Source organism: Suncus etruscus, chromosome 1 (assembly GCF_024139225.1).
Source record: "Suncus etruscus isolate mSunEtr1 chromosome 1, mSunEtr1.pri.cur, whole genome shotgun sequence".
Classification (NCBI taxonomy): Eukaryota; Metazoa; Chordata; class Mammalia; order Eulipotyphla; family Soricidae; genus Suncus; species Suncus etruscus.
This window is the reverse complement of record NC_064848.1, coordinates 6,838,443-6,852,953: the sequence shown is the minus strand read 5'-3', so window position 1 is coordinate 6,852,953 and position 14,511 is coordinate 6,838,443. Positions and strand designations below refer to the sequence as shown.

Genomic DNA, 14,511 nt, shown 5'->3' with positions numbered 1-14,511 from the left:
TTTATCAGTGGGGCCAAAGTGATAATACAGCTGGTAAGGCATTTGCCTTGCATATGGCTGACCCAGGTTCCATTACTGGCACCCCATATGGTCCTCTAAGTCCTGCCAGTTCTCAAGTGGAGTCAGGAATAAGCCCTGAGTACTGCCAAGTGTGACTCAAGTCTCCCACCCCCACCCGAACACACACACACACACACACACACACACACACACACACACACACACGAAAAACAGAATTCTTTCAGGGAATTTTAATCCACTGTGAGCTTTTCATGTTTTTTACAAACAATACTAGTTTGCAGTAAGTCAATTTGCTAGGCATATGCTATCCTTAGGGCATAATTTTGCTGCTTTCTTAAGCATATTAGTCTTGATTTAGAGCCTCCTTACAAAAATACCAATAGAGTATAATGTGTTTTGTGGAAATTACAATTCATGTTGTGTCGAAAGCCTGGAGAAAAATCAAAGCACCTCTGTGGTTAATGCTTCTCACTTAGGTCAATGAAAAAGAATTGATCATTACCTGGCAAGGAATCGCACCACCCCACTCCTGCTGAACGATGCTGCAAACACCAACTAATGCAGACTCTAGGCAGGTCTTGTCATAATCATCCATATTGCTTAGTGCTTCCTGATTGGATAGAGAGAAAAAAATGGTTATTATTTTTTTTGTTTTAATATGTTGTTAGAAAACAATCATAAACTGTTTCTAAACATTCATAAAACAAGAAGTTATACAGGAAACTATCCAAAGCACAGTATAGCACAAAATTTGGTCTATCAAAAGCACAGGGTCCTGGGGCCGGAGCAGTGGTGCAAACGGTAATGCCTTGCCCACACTAGCCTAGGACGGATAGTGGTTCGATTCCCCAGCGTCCCATATGGTACCCTAAGCCAGGAGAGATTTCTGAGCACATAGCCAGGAGTGTGGCCCCAAAACAAAAAAACAACACAAAACAAAAAAGAAACTTTCTCAACTATAAAGGATCATTAAAGGGCATCTCTATGTTCAATTCCTTACCTGGGGAGACTGAACAATCCATCAAGTCCTTGTATTAAATAAACAGGCCTTAGGGAAAAGATTCAAGTGATGTTTTAAACACATCACAAAATTAATAAAAAAACGTATTGAGTAATGATCTGTTACTCAGCATTCTAGGCACTTTATGCAAGAATTTAATTATTGTGATAGGTAAAAGTTAGCTTGTTTTTAAATGAGGAAACTAAAGTATAGGTATTAGTATAAAGTATTAGGTAACTTTCTACATCTCATGCTCATAGGTGGCAAAGTCTAGCTTTGAACCCAGGTAGTCTGGCTCCTGATTCTTGTTTTAACTATTACTCTGAATAACTTACATAGCAATTCTCTTTCCAGTTGCAGAACATCATAATTCTTTATAGTACTTGTAAAAAATACAATAAAACAAGCAAAACTGCATTGATTCAATTACAAAATCAATTACATTGATCCCAGATTTCTAAACTGTCCAATAGTTATTAAACTATTCAGTTTAATTCCACAATCTTATGGCAAGGTACTGCACTCAACACTATTAGAAATATTAGTGATTTAGGAGTTGGAGAGAGAGCACAGTGGTAGGGCATTTGCCTTGCATTCGGCTGACCCAGGAGGGACCTGGTTAGATTCCCGGCATCCCTTCTGGACCCCAGCCTGGCAGGGGTGATTTCTGAGTGCAGAGCCAGAAGTAACCCCTGACCACCACTGGGTGTGGCCCAAAAACCAATCAATCAATAAAGTTTAAAAATTTTTTTAAAAAAGAAATATTAGGGGGACCGACGAGGTGGTGCTAGAGGTAAGGTGTCCGCCTTGCAAGAGCTAGCCAAGGAAGGACCGCGGTTCGATCCCCCGAGTCCCATATGGTCCCCCCAAGCCAGGGGTGACTTCTGAGCATCAAACGGGTGTGGTCCGAAAAAAAAAAAAGAGAGAGAGAAATATTAGTGATTTAGAGCTGTTGTCAGAAATCAAATTCTTTGGCATTATACACACAACACCTGTAGAAATTAACATTACCAACTTAGGGTTAAATATAATATTTCTTTTTTTTTTTTTTTTTGGGTTTTTGGGCCACACCCGTTTGACGCTCAGGGGTTACTCCTGGCTATGTGCTCAGAAATAGCCCCTGGCTTGAGGGGACCATATGGGACGCCGGGGGATCGAACCACTGTCCGTCCTATGCTAGCACTTGCAAGGCAGACACCTTACCTCTAGCGCCACCTTCCCGGCCCCTAAATATAATATTTCTTAACATGTATAAATCATAGGTTATTTGTTGGGGAGGAATATAATTTCAGGGACTATAGAGATAGTTCAGTGGCTGGGAGCATATGCTTTGATTGACTCCCTCCTCCGTATTGCAAGGTTTCCCAAGCAGCATGCTAAGAATAACCTTCAAATACCATGATGGGAATAATCAGAGTACTACCAGGTATGGTCCTATCAAAAATAAAGTATACACTTTTGAACTGCTCTAGAGAAGAGTTTTTTTAAAATAAGGAATGACTGGGTTTTTTTTTTTCAAGCTTTATGGAAAAGTGAAAAAGAATTAAGTATTTGATTGACTTAAGGACCTGAACTGAGGAATGGACAATACATCTTGAGACGCTTCCTTTCCCACAGAGAATTTCAGAAAACCAAGAGAAAAAATGGGGGGGACGACAACTTATCACTCTGTCTACCATATTTTTTGCTTTATAAGACGCACCTGATCCTAAGACACACATAGTTTTTAGAGGTGGAAAACAAGAGACATCAGGAACCGGTAGCTGGGAACAACCAGCCTGCGGGGCTGAAGTATATTTATAATATGCTGGTCCACAGCTGGTTAAACACATTTACCTAATCCTTTTTTTTTTACAGCAGAAAGTAACAAAAACATTTCTTAAATACTTTTTCATTAATAATAATAAAAAAAGTCCCCTGCACTCAGGCTTCAGCTCCAGGTGGCATTTGCTCCATAAGACATACAAAAATTTCCCCACATCTTTGGGGGGGGGGGGAGTGAGTCATATGGTATGAAAATACGATAATAGCCCTACTAAAGGCATATAGCCAAGTGATTGTAAATTCTTTTTTTTTTTTTTTTGGTTGTAAATTCTTTTTTTTTTTTTTTGATTGTAAATTCTTATCTTAAATCTTCTTATCTAGACTCAGGCCGGAGTGGTGGTTCAAGCGGTAGGGCGTTTCCCTTGCACATGCTAACCTTGGATGGACGGTGGTTCAATTCCCCCCCCCACCCCCCCCCCGGGCATCCCACATGGTCTCCCAAGCCAGGAGCAATTTCTGAGTGCATAGCCAGGAGTAACCCCTGAGCATCACTGGGTATGGCCCAAAAACAAAATCAAAACCTAAAGTTAGACTCAAATATTAAAAACACGTAGGTCTTTCCTGGCATCCCATACGGTCCCCCTATCCTGCAGGAGTGACTTCTGAGCACAGAGCCAGACTTCTGAGCCCTGAGCACACACCTGAGTGCCGTTGGGTATGACCCCCCAAAACCAAACCAAAACAAAACAAAACCTCAAATACACATAGATTATCATTAAGTAATTTTAAGTTATAAATATTCAATGCAACAGTGAAACAACTTATTTTTCTTTCTATAAATTTGGGCCCTGATTGTAGCTCAGTGCATGCCTCAGATGTAAAGCCCTACAAATAACAACTTTGGGCATCAAAGAGAGTGAAGAGTAAGACCTTGGATATATATGATATTATTAAAACTATAAATATATATATAGTATATATAATAGGGGGTTATACACACACACACACATATACATATACATTCATACTATGTATAATACACATGTGTACATGCATATACACAGTTATATATGTATAAATTATTATAGATATAATTTTGTACCTGTAGGGTGTTATAGATCTCTTTGTGAAGGGAACCATCAGCTCCCAGAGAGAGGAAAACACTACCAAGGCTGTAAACTCAAGCTTGTAATTTGTGCCTATGAGTTCAAACAGCATTGTTAAACCATGGGGCGTGCTAGATGTTTGCGCTGATATTCCTCTGAGCCCGCAATAGAAACAGGCCGGGTCATTGAAAGGGAGACGTCCATTACCACCACCGTTGGCATGATGAAGATGATCCCAGTGTTCCCAAGTAGAATGCAGAAATGATCTAGGAAATAGAATAAAATTAAATTTTATATGCATAAAAAGGTTCTTCCACCATATTTTAACCCAATTTTCCTGAGTGAAGGCAATTCCATGCAAACTGAAGTTAACGAGTAAACCTACAAAGATGTCAGTGGTCAGGGAGCAAGCAGCTTAAATTCATTGTAAAGAATGTTGCAGAGATGGGGCTGGTGAGGTGGCGCTAGAGGTAAGGTGTCTGCCTTGCAAGCAGGACCGCAGTTCGATCCACCGGCGTACCATATGGTCCCCCCAAACCAGGGGCAATTTTTGAGTGCTTAGCCAGGAGTAACCCCTGAGCATCAAATGGGTGTGGCCCCCAAAACAAAAAACAAACAAAAAAAGAATGTTGTAGATTCACTTATTAAATTATCACATACCAAGAACTACCTTAAGTATCTCTATTAAAATAAAACACTTAATTCAGGTAACCCTTGACTTTCAGACTCAATTTTCATTCAGCTTACTATAAGAAACAGGAAACAGTTTTTATACCATCTCTTCAACACTTATTAAAGATTATTAAAGAGCTGGGGTTGAAGAGATAGCATGGAGGTAAGGCGTTTGCCTTTCATGCAGAAGGATGGTGGTTCAAATCCCTGCATACCATATGATCCCCCCGAAGCCTGCCAGGAGCGATTTCTGTCTGTAGAGTCAGGAGGAACCCCTGAGCACTGCTGGATGTAACCCAACCCCCCAAAAAAAGATTATTAAGGAGCATTTCCTTTGTCTTTTGGTCCGTACTACTCAGGGTTTACTACTGGTTCTGCACTCAGGGATTACTCCTAGTGGTTGATATGGGGTGTGCATAAATGCACGCGCACACAAAACAGATATGAAAATTAATGTTTATGAATTTCTTTTTTAGAATTGCCTTCAAAATATTTAAGTGACCAGACTGCTGGTTCTAGTGTCCGAGTGCAAGCTAACATTCCCTTCATTAACAGGGTCTTTGGAATTCAAAGTCGGCTGTGTGAAGAATGTCACAAAAAGGGGTTAAGGAGCAAGTAGGACACCATCTATCACACAATGGCCTGAGAGAACATTTCAAATAGTTACACCTCACCCATTCCATGAGATAGAAATTAGTTCAAGGGGCCGGTAGGTGGCGCTGGAGGTAAGGTGTCCTGCCTTGCAAGCGCTAGCCAAGGAAGGACCCGCGGTTCGATCCCCCGGCGTCCCATATGGTCCCCCCAAGCCAGGGGCGATTTCTGAGCACATAGCCAGGAGTAACCCTGAGCGTCAAACGGGTGTGGCCCAAAAACCAAAAAAAAAAAAAAAAAAAGAAATTAGTTCAAAATATTTACTTTGATAGAAAAAAATATCCTGCCTTTGCTGTTGCATTAAACAGAGGGTGCTAAATATAATTTACTCTTAGGTGGACTTGCTGTCACAACTACAACACAACACTTACCCACACAGACCATGGTATATCACTTTATACCTTATATATACAAGTATGTACCAACGGACATTGTTTTGGAAAGCCTCCAGGAAAAAGGTTAGACGTTATTAAATTTTGAGAATTTTATTTTTGGGTTTTGGGCAATACTCACCAGTGCTTAGGATTTATTCCTGGCTCTGTGCTCAGGAATGAACTCTTGGATTAATTCAAGGATTGCTCCTGGTGGTGTTCAGACACTGTATGCAGGGCCCAGGGATCAAACCTGGGCCAGCTGCATTCAAGTCAAGAGCCTTAACCCCTCAACTTTTTCTTGAGAATTTTTTTTTTTTTTTTTAGTTTTTGGGTCACACCCGGCAGTGCTCAGGGGTGACTCCTGGCTGTCTGCTCAGAAATAGCTCCTGGCAGGCACGGGGGACCATATGGGACACCGGGATTCGAACCAACCACCTTTGGTCCTGTATCCGCTGCTTGCAAGGCAAACGTCGCTGTGCTATCTCTCCGGGCCCGAGAATTTTTATAAGAATCCACTTTAGGGGCTGGAGTGATGGTAAGGCATTACGCGGCCAACACAGAATGGACCCTGGTTCGAATTCCAGCATCCCATATGGTCCCCCAAGCCTACCAAGAGCGACTTCTGAGCGCAGAACCAGCAGTAACTCCTGAGCACTGCAGGGTGTGACCCAGAAACCAAAAAAAAAAAAAAATTTTTTTAAAAATCCACTTTAATTTGTTGACCCTGTTTCCCAATTCCCCTTCTCTACATAATTACTATTAAGATAGTTTGGATCAAGACTAATAGGTGCTTCCCTTCTCTTTAGAGCTAATTTTTATTTGCATATGGGGAAAAACAGGGGGGTCACATGTGATGGTGCTCCAATGCTACTCCTGGCTCCAAGCACAGGACACCACGGTGCTGGGTATGAAACTGGGCTGCCTACAGCAAGGTGTGTGCCTTAAGGCCCTGTACTATCTGGCCTAGAATCTTCAGTTCCATAACTCATTTTCAAACCATCACTATGCATTCCACTTTTTCAGCAATCTCTGTGATCACCTCCAATGTGCTTCTGCTTGGCTGCTAGGGGCACTGAAAAATACCAAAGGGAACAATCCAGGAGGACCCTGCGGAGTGTCCTGGGGTCTCATTGGGTTTCCTTGAGCGGCTAAGAGGCATTCATTCCTCTACAGAGGTGGTTTAGGGGTCTTTCCTGAGCTTCAGCTGAGCTGCTCTGGAACACTGGGCAGCATCATTTTCCATCACTGTATCCAAAGAGCCCCTCAGCATACAGATGTCTGAGTGTCTAAAGACAAAGGAGAAAACTCGTGTGTGTGTGTGTGTGTGTGTGTGCTGGAGAAAGCGGGTGTGTGTGTGCATGTGTGTGAAGGTGCTTTTGTATCCATCACCAAAAACACAACACTCTAGGAGCTGGAGAAAGCGTGTGTGTGTGTGTGTGTGTGTGTGTGCTGGAGAAAGCGGGTGTGTGTGTGTATGTGTGTGAAGGTGCTTTCTGTATCCATCACCAAAAACACAACACTCTAGGAGCTGGAGAAAGCGTGTGTGTGTGTGTGTGTGTGTGTGTGTGTGTGTGTGTGTGTGTGTGTGTGTGTAGCTCCCCCTCTGCAGTGTGCAGGACGGCACACCCAGAGGGTGTGTGTGTGTGTGTGTGTGTGTGTGTGTGTGTGTGGGTGTGTGTGTGTGTGTGTGTGTGTGTGTGTGTGTGTGTGTGTGTGTGTGTGTGTGTGTGTGTGTGTGTGTGTGTGTGTGTGTGTGTGTGTGTGTAGCTCCCCCTCTGCAGTGTGCAGGACGGCATACCCAGAGGGTTGTGTTTGCGCGTGCGCATGCGCGCGACGCTCAGCGCGGGCCTGGACTCGGGGCCCGCCGGTGTCTGCGCGGTGCGGCCGAGGCGAGGTCGGAGCGCAGCCGGGCCCGGCGCCCCCCCCCCCCACGCACACGCCCCCCCGCCCCCCCGTCGGGCCCCGCGGCGCCCGCCCGCCCGCCCGCCGCCCGCGCCTCCCGGCCCGCACCCCGCGCCACTCACCCGCGCCGCGTCGGCCGGTCCGTCCGCCGAAACGTTCCCCCGCGCGCACGGCCCGGAGCCACGACGGCCGCGCGCTCAAGGGGCCGACCCGGCCGGACCTGGCCGCCAGGGGGCGTCGCGGCCCTCCCAGCGCCGGCCCAACCTCACCGGCCGCCCGCCACCCCCCCAGATTGCCACAGAGACAGAGAAGAGAGAGAGAGAGACAGAGACAGAGACAGAAAGAGAGACACAGAGACAAACAGAGACAGAAAGACAGAGAGAGAAACAGAGAGAGACAGAGAGGGACAGAGAGACACAGAGAGAAACAGAGACAGAGAGACACAGAGACAGAAAGACAGAGAGAGAAACAGAAAGACAGAGAAACAGAGACACAGAGAGAGGAGAGAGACAGGAAGAGACAGAGAGAGAAACAGAGAGACAGAGAGAAATAGAGACAGAGAAACAGAGAGACAGACACGGAGAGAAACAGAGACAGAAACAGAGACAGAAAGACAGAGAGAAACAGAGAGACAGAAATAGAGAGAGACAGAGAAACAGAGACAGAGACACAGAAAGAAACAGACAGAAAGACAGAGAGAAACAGAGACAGAGAAACAGAGACACAGAGAGAGGAGAGAGACAGAAAGAGACAGAGAGACAGAGAAACAGAGAGACAGAAAGACAGAGATAAACAGAGACAGAGACAGAGAGACACTGAGAGAAACAGAGAGACAGAAATAGAGAGAGAGAGAGACAGAGAAACAGAGACAGAGAGAAACAAAGACAGAAAGACAGAGAAACAGAGACAGAGAAATAGAGACAGAGAGAGAAACACAGACAGACACAGAGAGAAACAGAAACAGAGAGACAGAGAGAGAAACAGAGAGACACAGAGAGAAACAGAGAGACAGAAAGACAGAGAGAGAAACAGAGACAGAGAGAAATAGAGAGACACAGAGAGACACAGAGAGAAACAGAGATAGAGAGAGACAGAGAGAGAAACAGACAGAGAGAGCAGAGAGAGGGAGAGAGAGAGAAAGAGAGAGAGAAGTTCTGGAAGTTCTCCCTATCCTGACCTAGGGGCCCAGTCCCCAAAATTCCCCCCTGGAGACTCCCAGGCCCTCACCCCTGCAAAGCCCCTCCTTGGATGTGGCTCATCACATCAGCCCATGCTCAAGGCATGTTATGCATTCCATTGGCGGTGGGCCATCAGCTCCAAAGCCTTGTTCTTCTAATCTTGACTTTCAGGAAAACAGAGAAGTCAAAGGGTGGTTGATTAAAAGGACAATAAAAGGGAAATTCTATGGGATCAGAGAGGGATATGGCTGCCACTAAGGTGTTGATTTAATCCCCAGGAACGCATAGGGTCCCCTGAGCCCCATAGGAGTGATCCCTGAGTAGGGGACAGCTTGGTTTGGAGTGTGTCCCCAAAACCAAAAGAAAAGAACAGTAGATAGAGATATGTGTGCTATGTAAAACAACTGGTAAGTGGTTTATTTTTCTTTTTTTTCTTTTTTTTTGGGTTTTTGAGTCACATCTGGCAGTGCTCAGGAGTTACTCCTGGCTCTATGCTCAGAAATCGCCCCTGGCAGGCACAGGGGACCATCTGGGATGCCGGGATTTGAACCACTGTCCTTCTGCATGAAAGGCAAACGTCTTACCTTCATGCTATCTCTCCAGCCCCAAGTGGTTTATTTTTTAAGCCTTGGTCCATTAAACATCAGAAGATTAGTACAGGGGTATGACTTAGGTGGGAATGCACATGAGATGCCCTGGGTTTGGTGTGTCTCCTGCACCTCGTGGTCCTCTGGGCACCCTTGGGTGTAGCCAGAGTGGCCCTGAGTACTTCTGGGTTCTAGTAACTTCAGGTTTGGACCTTACAACATAGTTTTAATTTTATGTTTAATTTTTTAAATTAAAAATTGTTTTTTGTAAAGTTTTATTTATTTATTTATTTATTTGGTTTTTGGGCCACACCCGGTGAAGATCAGGGGTTACACCTGGCTCTGCACTCAGAAATTACTCTTGGCTCGGGGGACCATATGGACACCTGGAATGGAACCAAGGTCTGTCCAAGGTTTGCCACGTACAAGGCAAACGCCCTACTGGTGCGCCATCGCTCCGGCCCCTAATATTTTTTTATTTGTTTAGTGAAGCAAGATAAAATTTCCTATAACATCTTTTTTATAGGAACTTACTTAGAAAAATGTGAGGGGAGAGAAAGGGAGAAGTCCATGTTTCAGAGAGAACACAGGCTTCTCTGGAGCGGAAATAAGCAAGTTTTAACAGGCTTGAAGGAAAGACTGCAGCAACATTGTTTTTTTTTTGTTTGTTTGTTTTGTTTTTTGGGTCACACCCAGCAGCACTCAGGGGTTACTCCTGGCTCTACGCTCAGAAATCGATCCTGGCAGGCTCGGGAGACTATATGGGATGCTGAGATTCAAACCACCGTCCTCTACATGGAAGGCAAATGCTCTACCTCCAAGCTATCTCTCCAGCCCCTGCTGCAAAGTTTTTAAAAAGGCTATTCAAAGATTATAAAATCAGAAAACACCGGCACTAAAAATTATTAGTGGACTTCAAGGAGATGTCTTTTAGGCGAAAATTAATAACAAGTATTACTCTAATGATGATGGATATTGTATATAATATGATCTATAATGACAATCCATAATTATATAGAATATTGTGATATTCATTATTATTCAATAAAGCCATAATGCCTTTCAAGCTAGCTAATGAATTTTGCTTTCCCACTCAAGAGACGTTCAGTATTTGCCTGTTTCCACATACATATTAAAGAAAATCAATTCTTGCCTTAGCAAATCTATCATTCCTTTATTGTTCTTACTTGGAAGCAGTCGACTGCCTTCAGAGAGGCATTAAAAGGCAGCATGATTGGTTTGCAGATGGGTATAGTGAAGGTTGGTTACTGACAGAAATACGGAACTGCTGACTCAAGGCCAGGTTCTGGGGCTCATGAAGACCCATGATCCTAGTGCTGAGAAATGTAGACTCCCAGGCATGGTGAAGGAATTCAAATGTCATGAGTTGGTGTCTGGGCATTTTTATTTTTAAGTCCTCTGGGATGATTTTATTTTTCAACAGAGGTGATGGGTAGAATAAGTGAGTGAGAAAAGGAGGGAAGTGATGAGCTCCTGTTACATTCTTGTGGGGAACTTTACCTTATATCATATATTCTGTCTCTTCTGTTTCTTTTCCATGGTCAAGTCTTACTTCCAATTCCCTTTCTCTTATCGAATTCATCCTGTTATTATTATTATTATTATTATTATTATTATTATTATTTTTGCCAAAGTTAAAGTCCAAAAAAAATAGTGGATGTGACCATTTCTTTTCTTTCTTTCTTTCTTTTTTGGGGGCCACACCCATTTGATGCTCAGGGGTTACTCCTGGCTAAGTTCTCAGAAATTGCCCCTGGCTTGGGGGGACCATATGGGATGCCGGGGGATCGAACCGAGGTCCTTCCTTGGCTAGCACTTGCAAGGCAGACACCTTATCTCTAGTGCCACCTCACCGGCTCTATGATATGACCATTTCTTGATAATATTTTGTTGTTTTTGTGCTACACTTGATGGTGCTCAGGGTTGCTACTGGCTCTGCATCTAGGAATTACTCCTGGTGGTGCTCAGAGACCTTATAGGATGTCAGTGATTGAATCTAAGTCGATTGTGTGCAAGGCAAGTGTCCTACCTGATATTTTATCACTCTGCCTACCCTTAATATTTTATTTTTGGAAATTGCAAACATAGAAAACACATGTAACTGCAACTTTTTATTAAAGAGCTCAATGAATTGAAAAGTAGATGCTGATTTTCCAGGGCGGGACTTCAGAACATAAAAACCGGCCGGCAGACTGCTGCAGAAGCTGGATTTCCTGCTTGGGACATCAGGCGGGGAAAAGACACGAATCTAAGCCTGCGCAGAGGGGCCCAACTGTGAGTGTGAACTGTAAATATCTGTCTACTGTCCTCTTGTGTGAAACTCTTGGGAGTGGGGCAAAAGAGCTCCAGAAATCTGCTCTCCCTCTCCCGGAGGCCATTTCGTGGGCGGGACTTCAGAACATAAAAAACCGGCCGGCAGACTGCTGCAGAAGCTGGATTCCCTGCTTGGGACATCAGGCGGGGAAAAGACACGAATCTAAGCCTGCGCAGAGGGGCCCAACTGTGAGTGTGAACTGTAAATATCTGTCTACTGTCCTCTTGTGTGAAACTCTTGGGAGTGGGGCAAAAGAGGCTCCATCAGAGCACGGCCGCTCCGCTTCGCTACGCGGCCGTGCACTCCTTCTAAGAAAAGAACACCATTGCAACAATAAGAAAAAATCACACTAAGAACTGTGCTATATCAGAGAAGCAAGCATTTCTCTCTGGACTGTCTTCTCTGTTGCATGCTCGGGCCTAAGATTTGACCCAGTGTGAGGCTTCATCCACGGAGGACTCCCCTCCCTTAGAGGCAAGTCAGCCCATCCAGAAAGGGAGGAGCCAGAGGAGTGTGCTGCCTACATCATATAGACAATGAATACCACCACAACACGTAGAAAAACCCACAATACAAGTGTGACAATGGGGAAACAACGCAGGCCAGCATCAGACATAGAGAATGAAGATGACAATTCTGAGGACCAGATAATGACTGAACAACTAATCAACCTCTCAGATAAGGACTTTAGACTAGCAATATGGAAGGTGCTCAACAGACTTCAAGAAACCATGGATCGAGTTGAACAGAACACTAATAAGAACCAAGAAAATATGAAGGCAGAAATGACAAAACTCCAAACTGAAATAATATGTCAACTAACAGGACTGAAAAAGTCAGTAAACGAAGTGAATGACAAAATGGATAAGCTCTGGGACAGGGTATCAGAAGCTGAGAATAGACTTGGTGCTGTGGAAGATGAGATACATAACAATTCCATACAGCAGGAGAGATTGGACAAAAAACTTAAAGCAAATGAGCAGACAACGGAAAAATTAGTCAAAGAATGGGAACAGATGAAAATAGAAGTCTATGATAAGATCAACAGAAACAACTTAAGAATCATTGGCGTCCCAGAGACCCAGGAAGAAAATTCCCAGGAAGAATCAATGGTCAAGAACATCATTAAAGAGAAATTTCCAGAGCTAAAGAATATAGGTGATCAAATCCTGCATGCTCGAAGAGTACCAACCAAAAGAGACCCCAGAAAAACCACCCCAAGACACATCCTAGTCACAATGACAAATCCCACAGATAGAGACAGAATTCTGAAAACAGCAAGATCAAAAGGGGAAATTACATTCAAGCAAGCATCCTTGAGATTTACAGCAGACCTGTCACCAGAAACACTCAATGCCAGAAAGCAGTGGTGGGATATTGTGACAAGACTGAATGAAATGAATGCTTCACCCAGAATACTATACCCAGCAAAACTCACTTTCCGGTTTGACGGAAGAATACATGGTTTCACTGACAAAAAGCAGCTCAGAAACTTTACAGACACAAAACCAGTCTTAAGAGAAAAACTGAAAGACCTAATTTAAGACAAGACTAACCAAAAGACACCAAATTTCGATATAAAGATGGCATTAAATCCCAGGACAATTCTTTCTCTCAACGTCAATGGACTAAATGCACCAGTCAAGAGACACAGAGTGGCTAAATGGATCAAAAAACTCAATCCAACCTTCTGCTGCCTACAAGAAACACACCTGAATAGTCAGAACAAACATAGACTCAAAATAAAAGGCTGGAGAAAAATCATCCAAGCAAACAACACCCATAAAAAAGCTGGAGTGGCCATACTAATATCAGATAATGCAAACTTTATACTCAGGAAGGTTGTAAGGGACAAAGATGGACATTTTATATTAATCAAGGGGTATATAGAGCAGGAAGAATTCACTCTCCTAAACATATATGCACCAAATGAGGGGCCAGCAAAATATTTAATACAACTGTTGACAAATCTGAAAAATAATATCAATAACAACACAATAATTGTGGGGGACCTTAACACGGCTTTGTCAACACTGGATAGGTCAACCAGACTGAAACCCAACAAGAATATACTAGACCTGAGGAGAGAAATGGAAGAAAGAGGCCTAGTGGATATATATAGGACACTCCACCCCCAGAAACCTGGATACACATTCTTCTCCAATGTACATGGGACATTCTCCAGGATAGACTACATGCTGACACATAAAACATATCTCCATAATATCAAGAGGATAGAAATTTTGCAGACTACCTTTGCTGACCACAAGGCTCTGAAATTATTTGTGAATTCCAAAGGGACTCAGAAGAAAAACATTAACACCTGGAAGTTAAACAGCCTCATACTCAATAACCAGTGGGTCCGAGATGAAATCAAGGAGGAAATCAAAAGGTTCCTGGAAACAAATGACAATAAAGACACAAACTATCAGAACTTATGGGACACAGCAAAAGCAGTACTGAGAGGAAAATTTATAGCTTTGCAAGCACACATCAGGAAGGAAGAAGGAGCTTACCTGAGTAGCTTAATGACACAGCTAATAGAACTAGAAAGTGCTCAACGAAAAGTAGATGCTTAGGGAAAGGGGCCTGATACCCAGACAGTAAGGCCACGTGGATAAGACCAAGACTTCAATTCTTTCAACCTTTCTACTTTATAAATAAAGCTAAAAACTCTGAAGCTTTCAACTTTAGATCAAATAATGGGGCCACTATTAAATTAAGTTGTGTTTCAAACTCAGCAGCTAAATGGAGGGGCTAGAAAATAAATGTTTTGGCAGGAATAAATTGGCAATGCTAAATTGCCCCACAAATGATTGCTTATGGAAAAAGGAACTAATGCAGATATTGCTAAAGGATCCAGGGATTACAAATGGAAAAGAATATTTGCATTACTATTTCAATATAGATTTTGAAATGGG

At 43.3% G+C, this 14,511-nt stretch overlaps 1 protein-coding gene across 1 annotated transcript in view; it reads right to left on the bottom strand.

Annotated features, from left to right (window-relative positions):
- The window catches only part of INTS14 (integrator complex subunit 14), a 32,496-nt gene extending 25,845 nt beyond the window's left edge, over nucleotides 1-6,651 (bottom strand). Inside the window, 5 exon segments of the mRNA XM_049778686.1 lie at nucleotides 524-631; nucleotides 3,888-3,902; nucleotides 3,905-4,018; nucleotides 4,021-4,157; nucleotides 6,628-6,651. Coding sequence (XP_049634643.1) covers nucleotides 524-631; nucleotides 3,888-3,902; nucleotides 3,905-4,018; nucleotides 4,021-4,113 — 330 coding nt within the window. The 5' untranslated portion in view covers nucleotides 4,114-4,157; nucleotides 6,628-6,651.
- Nucleotides 6,652-14,511: the final 7,860 nt, after the last annotated feature.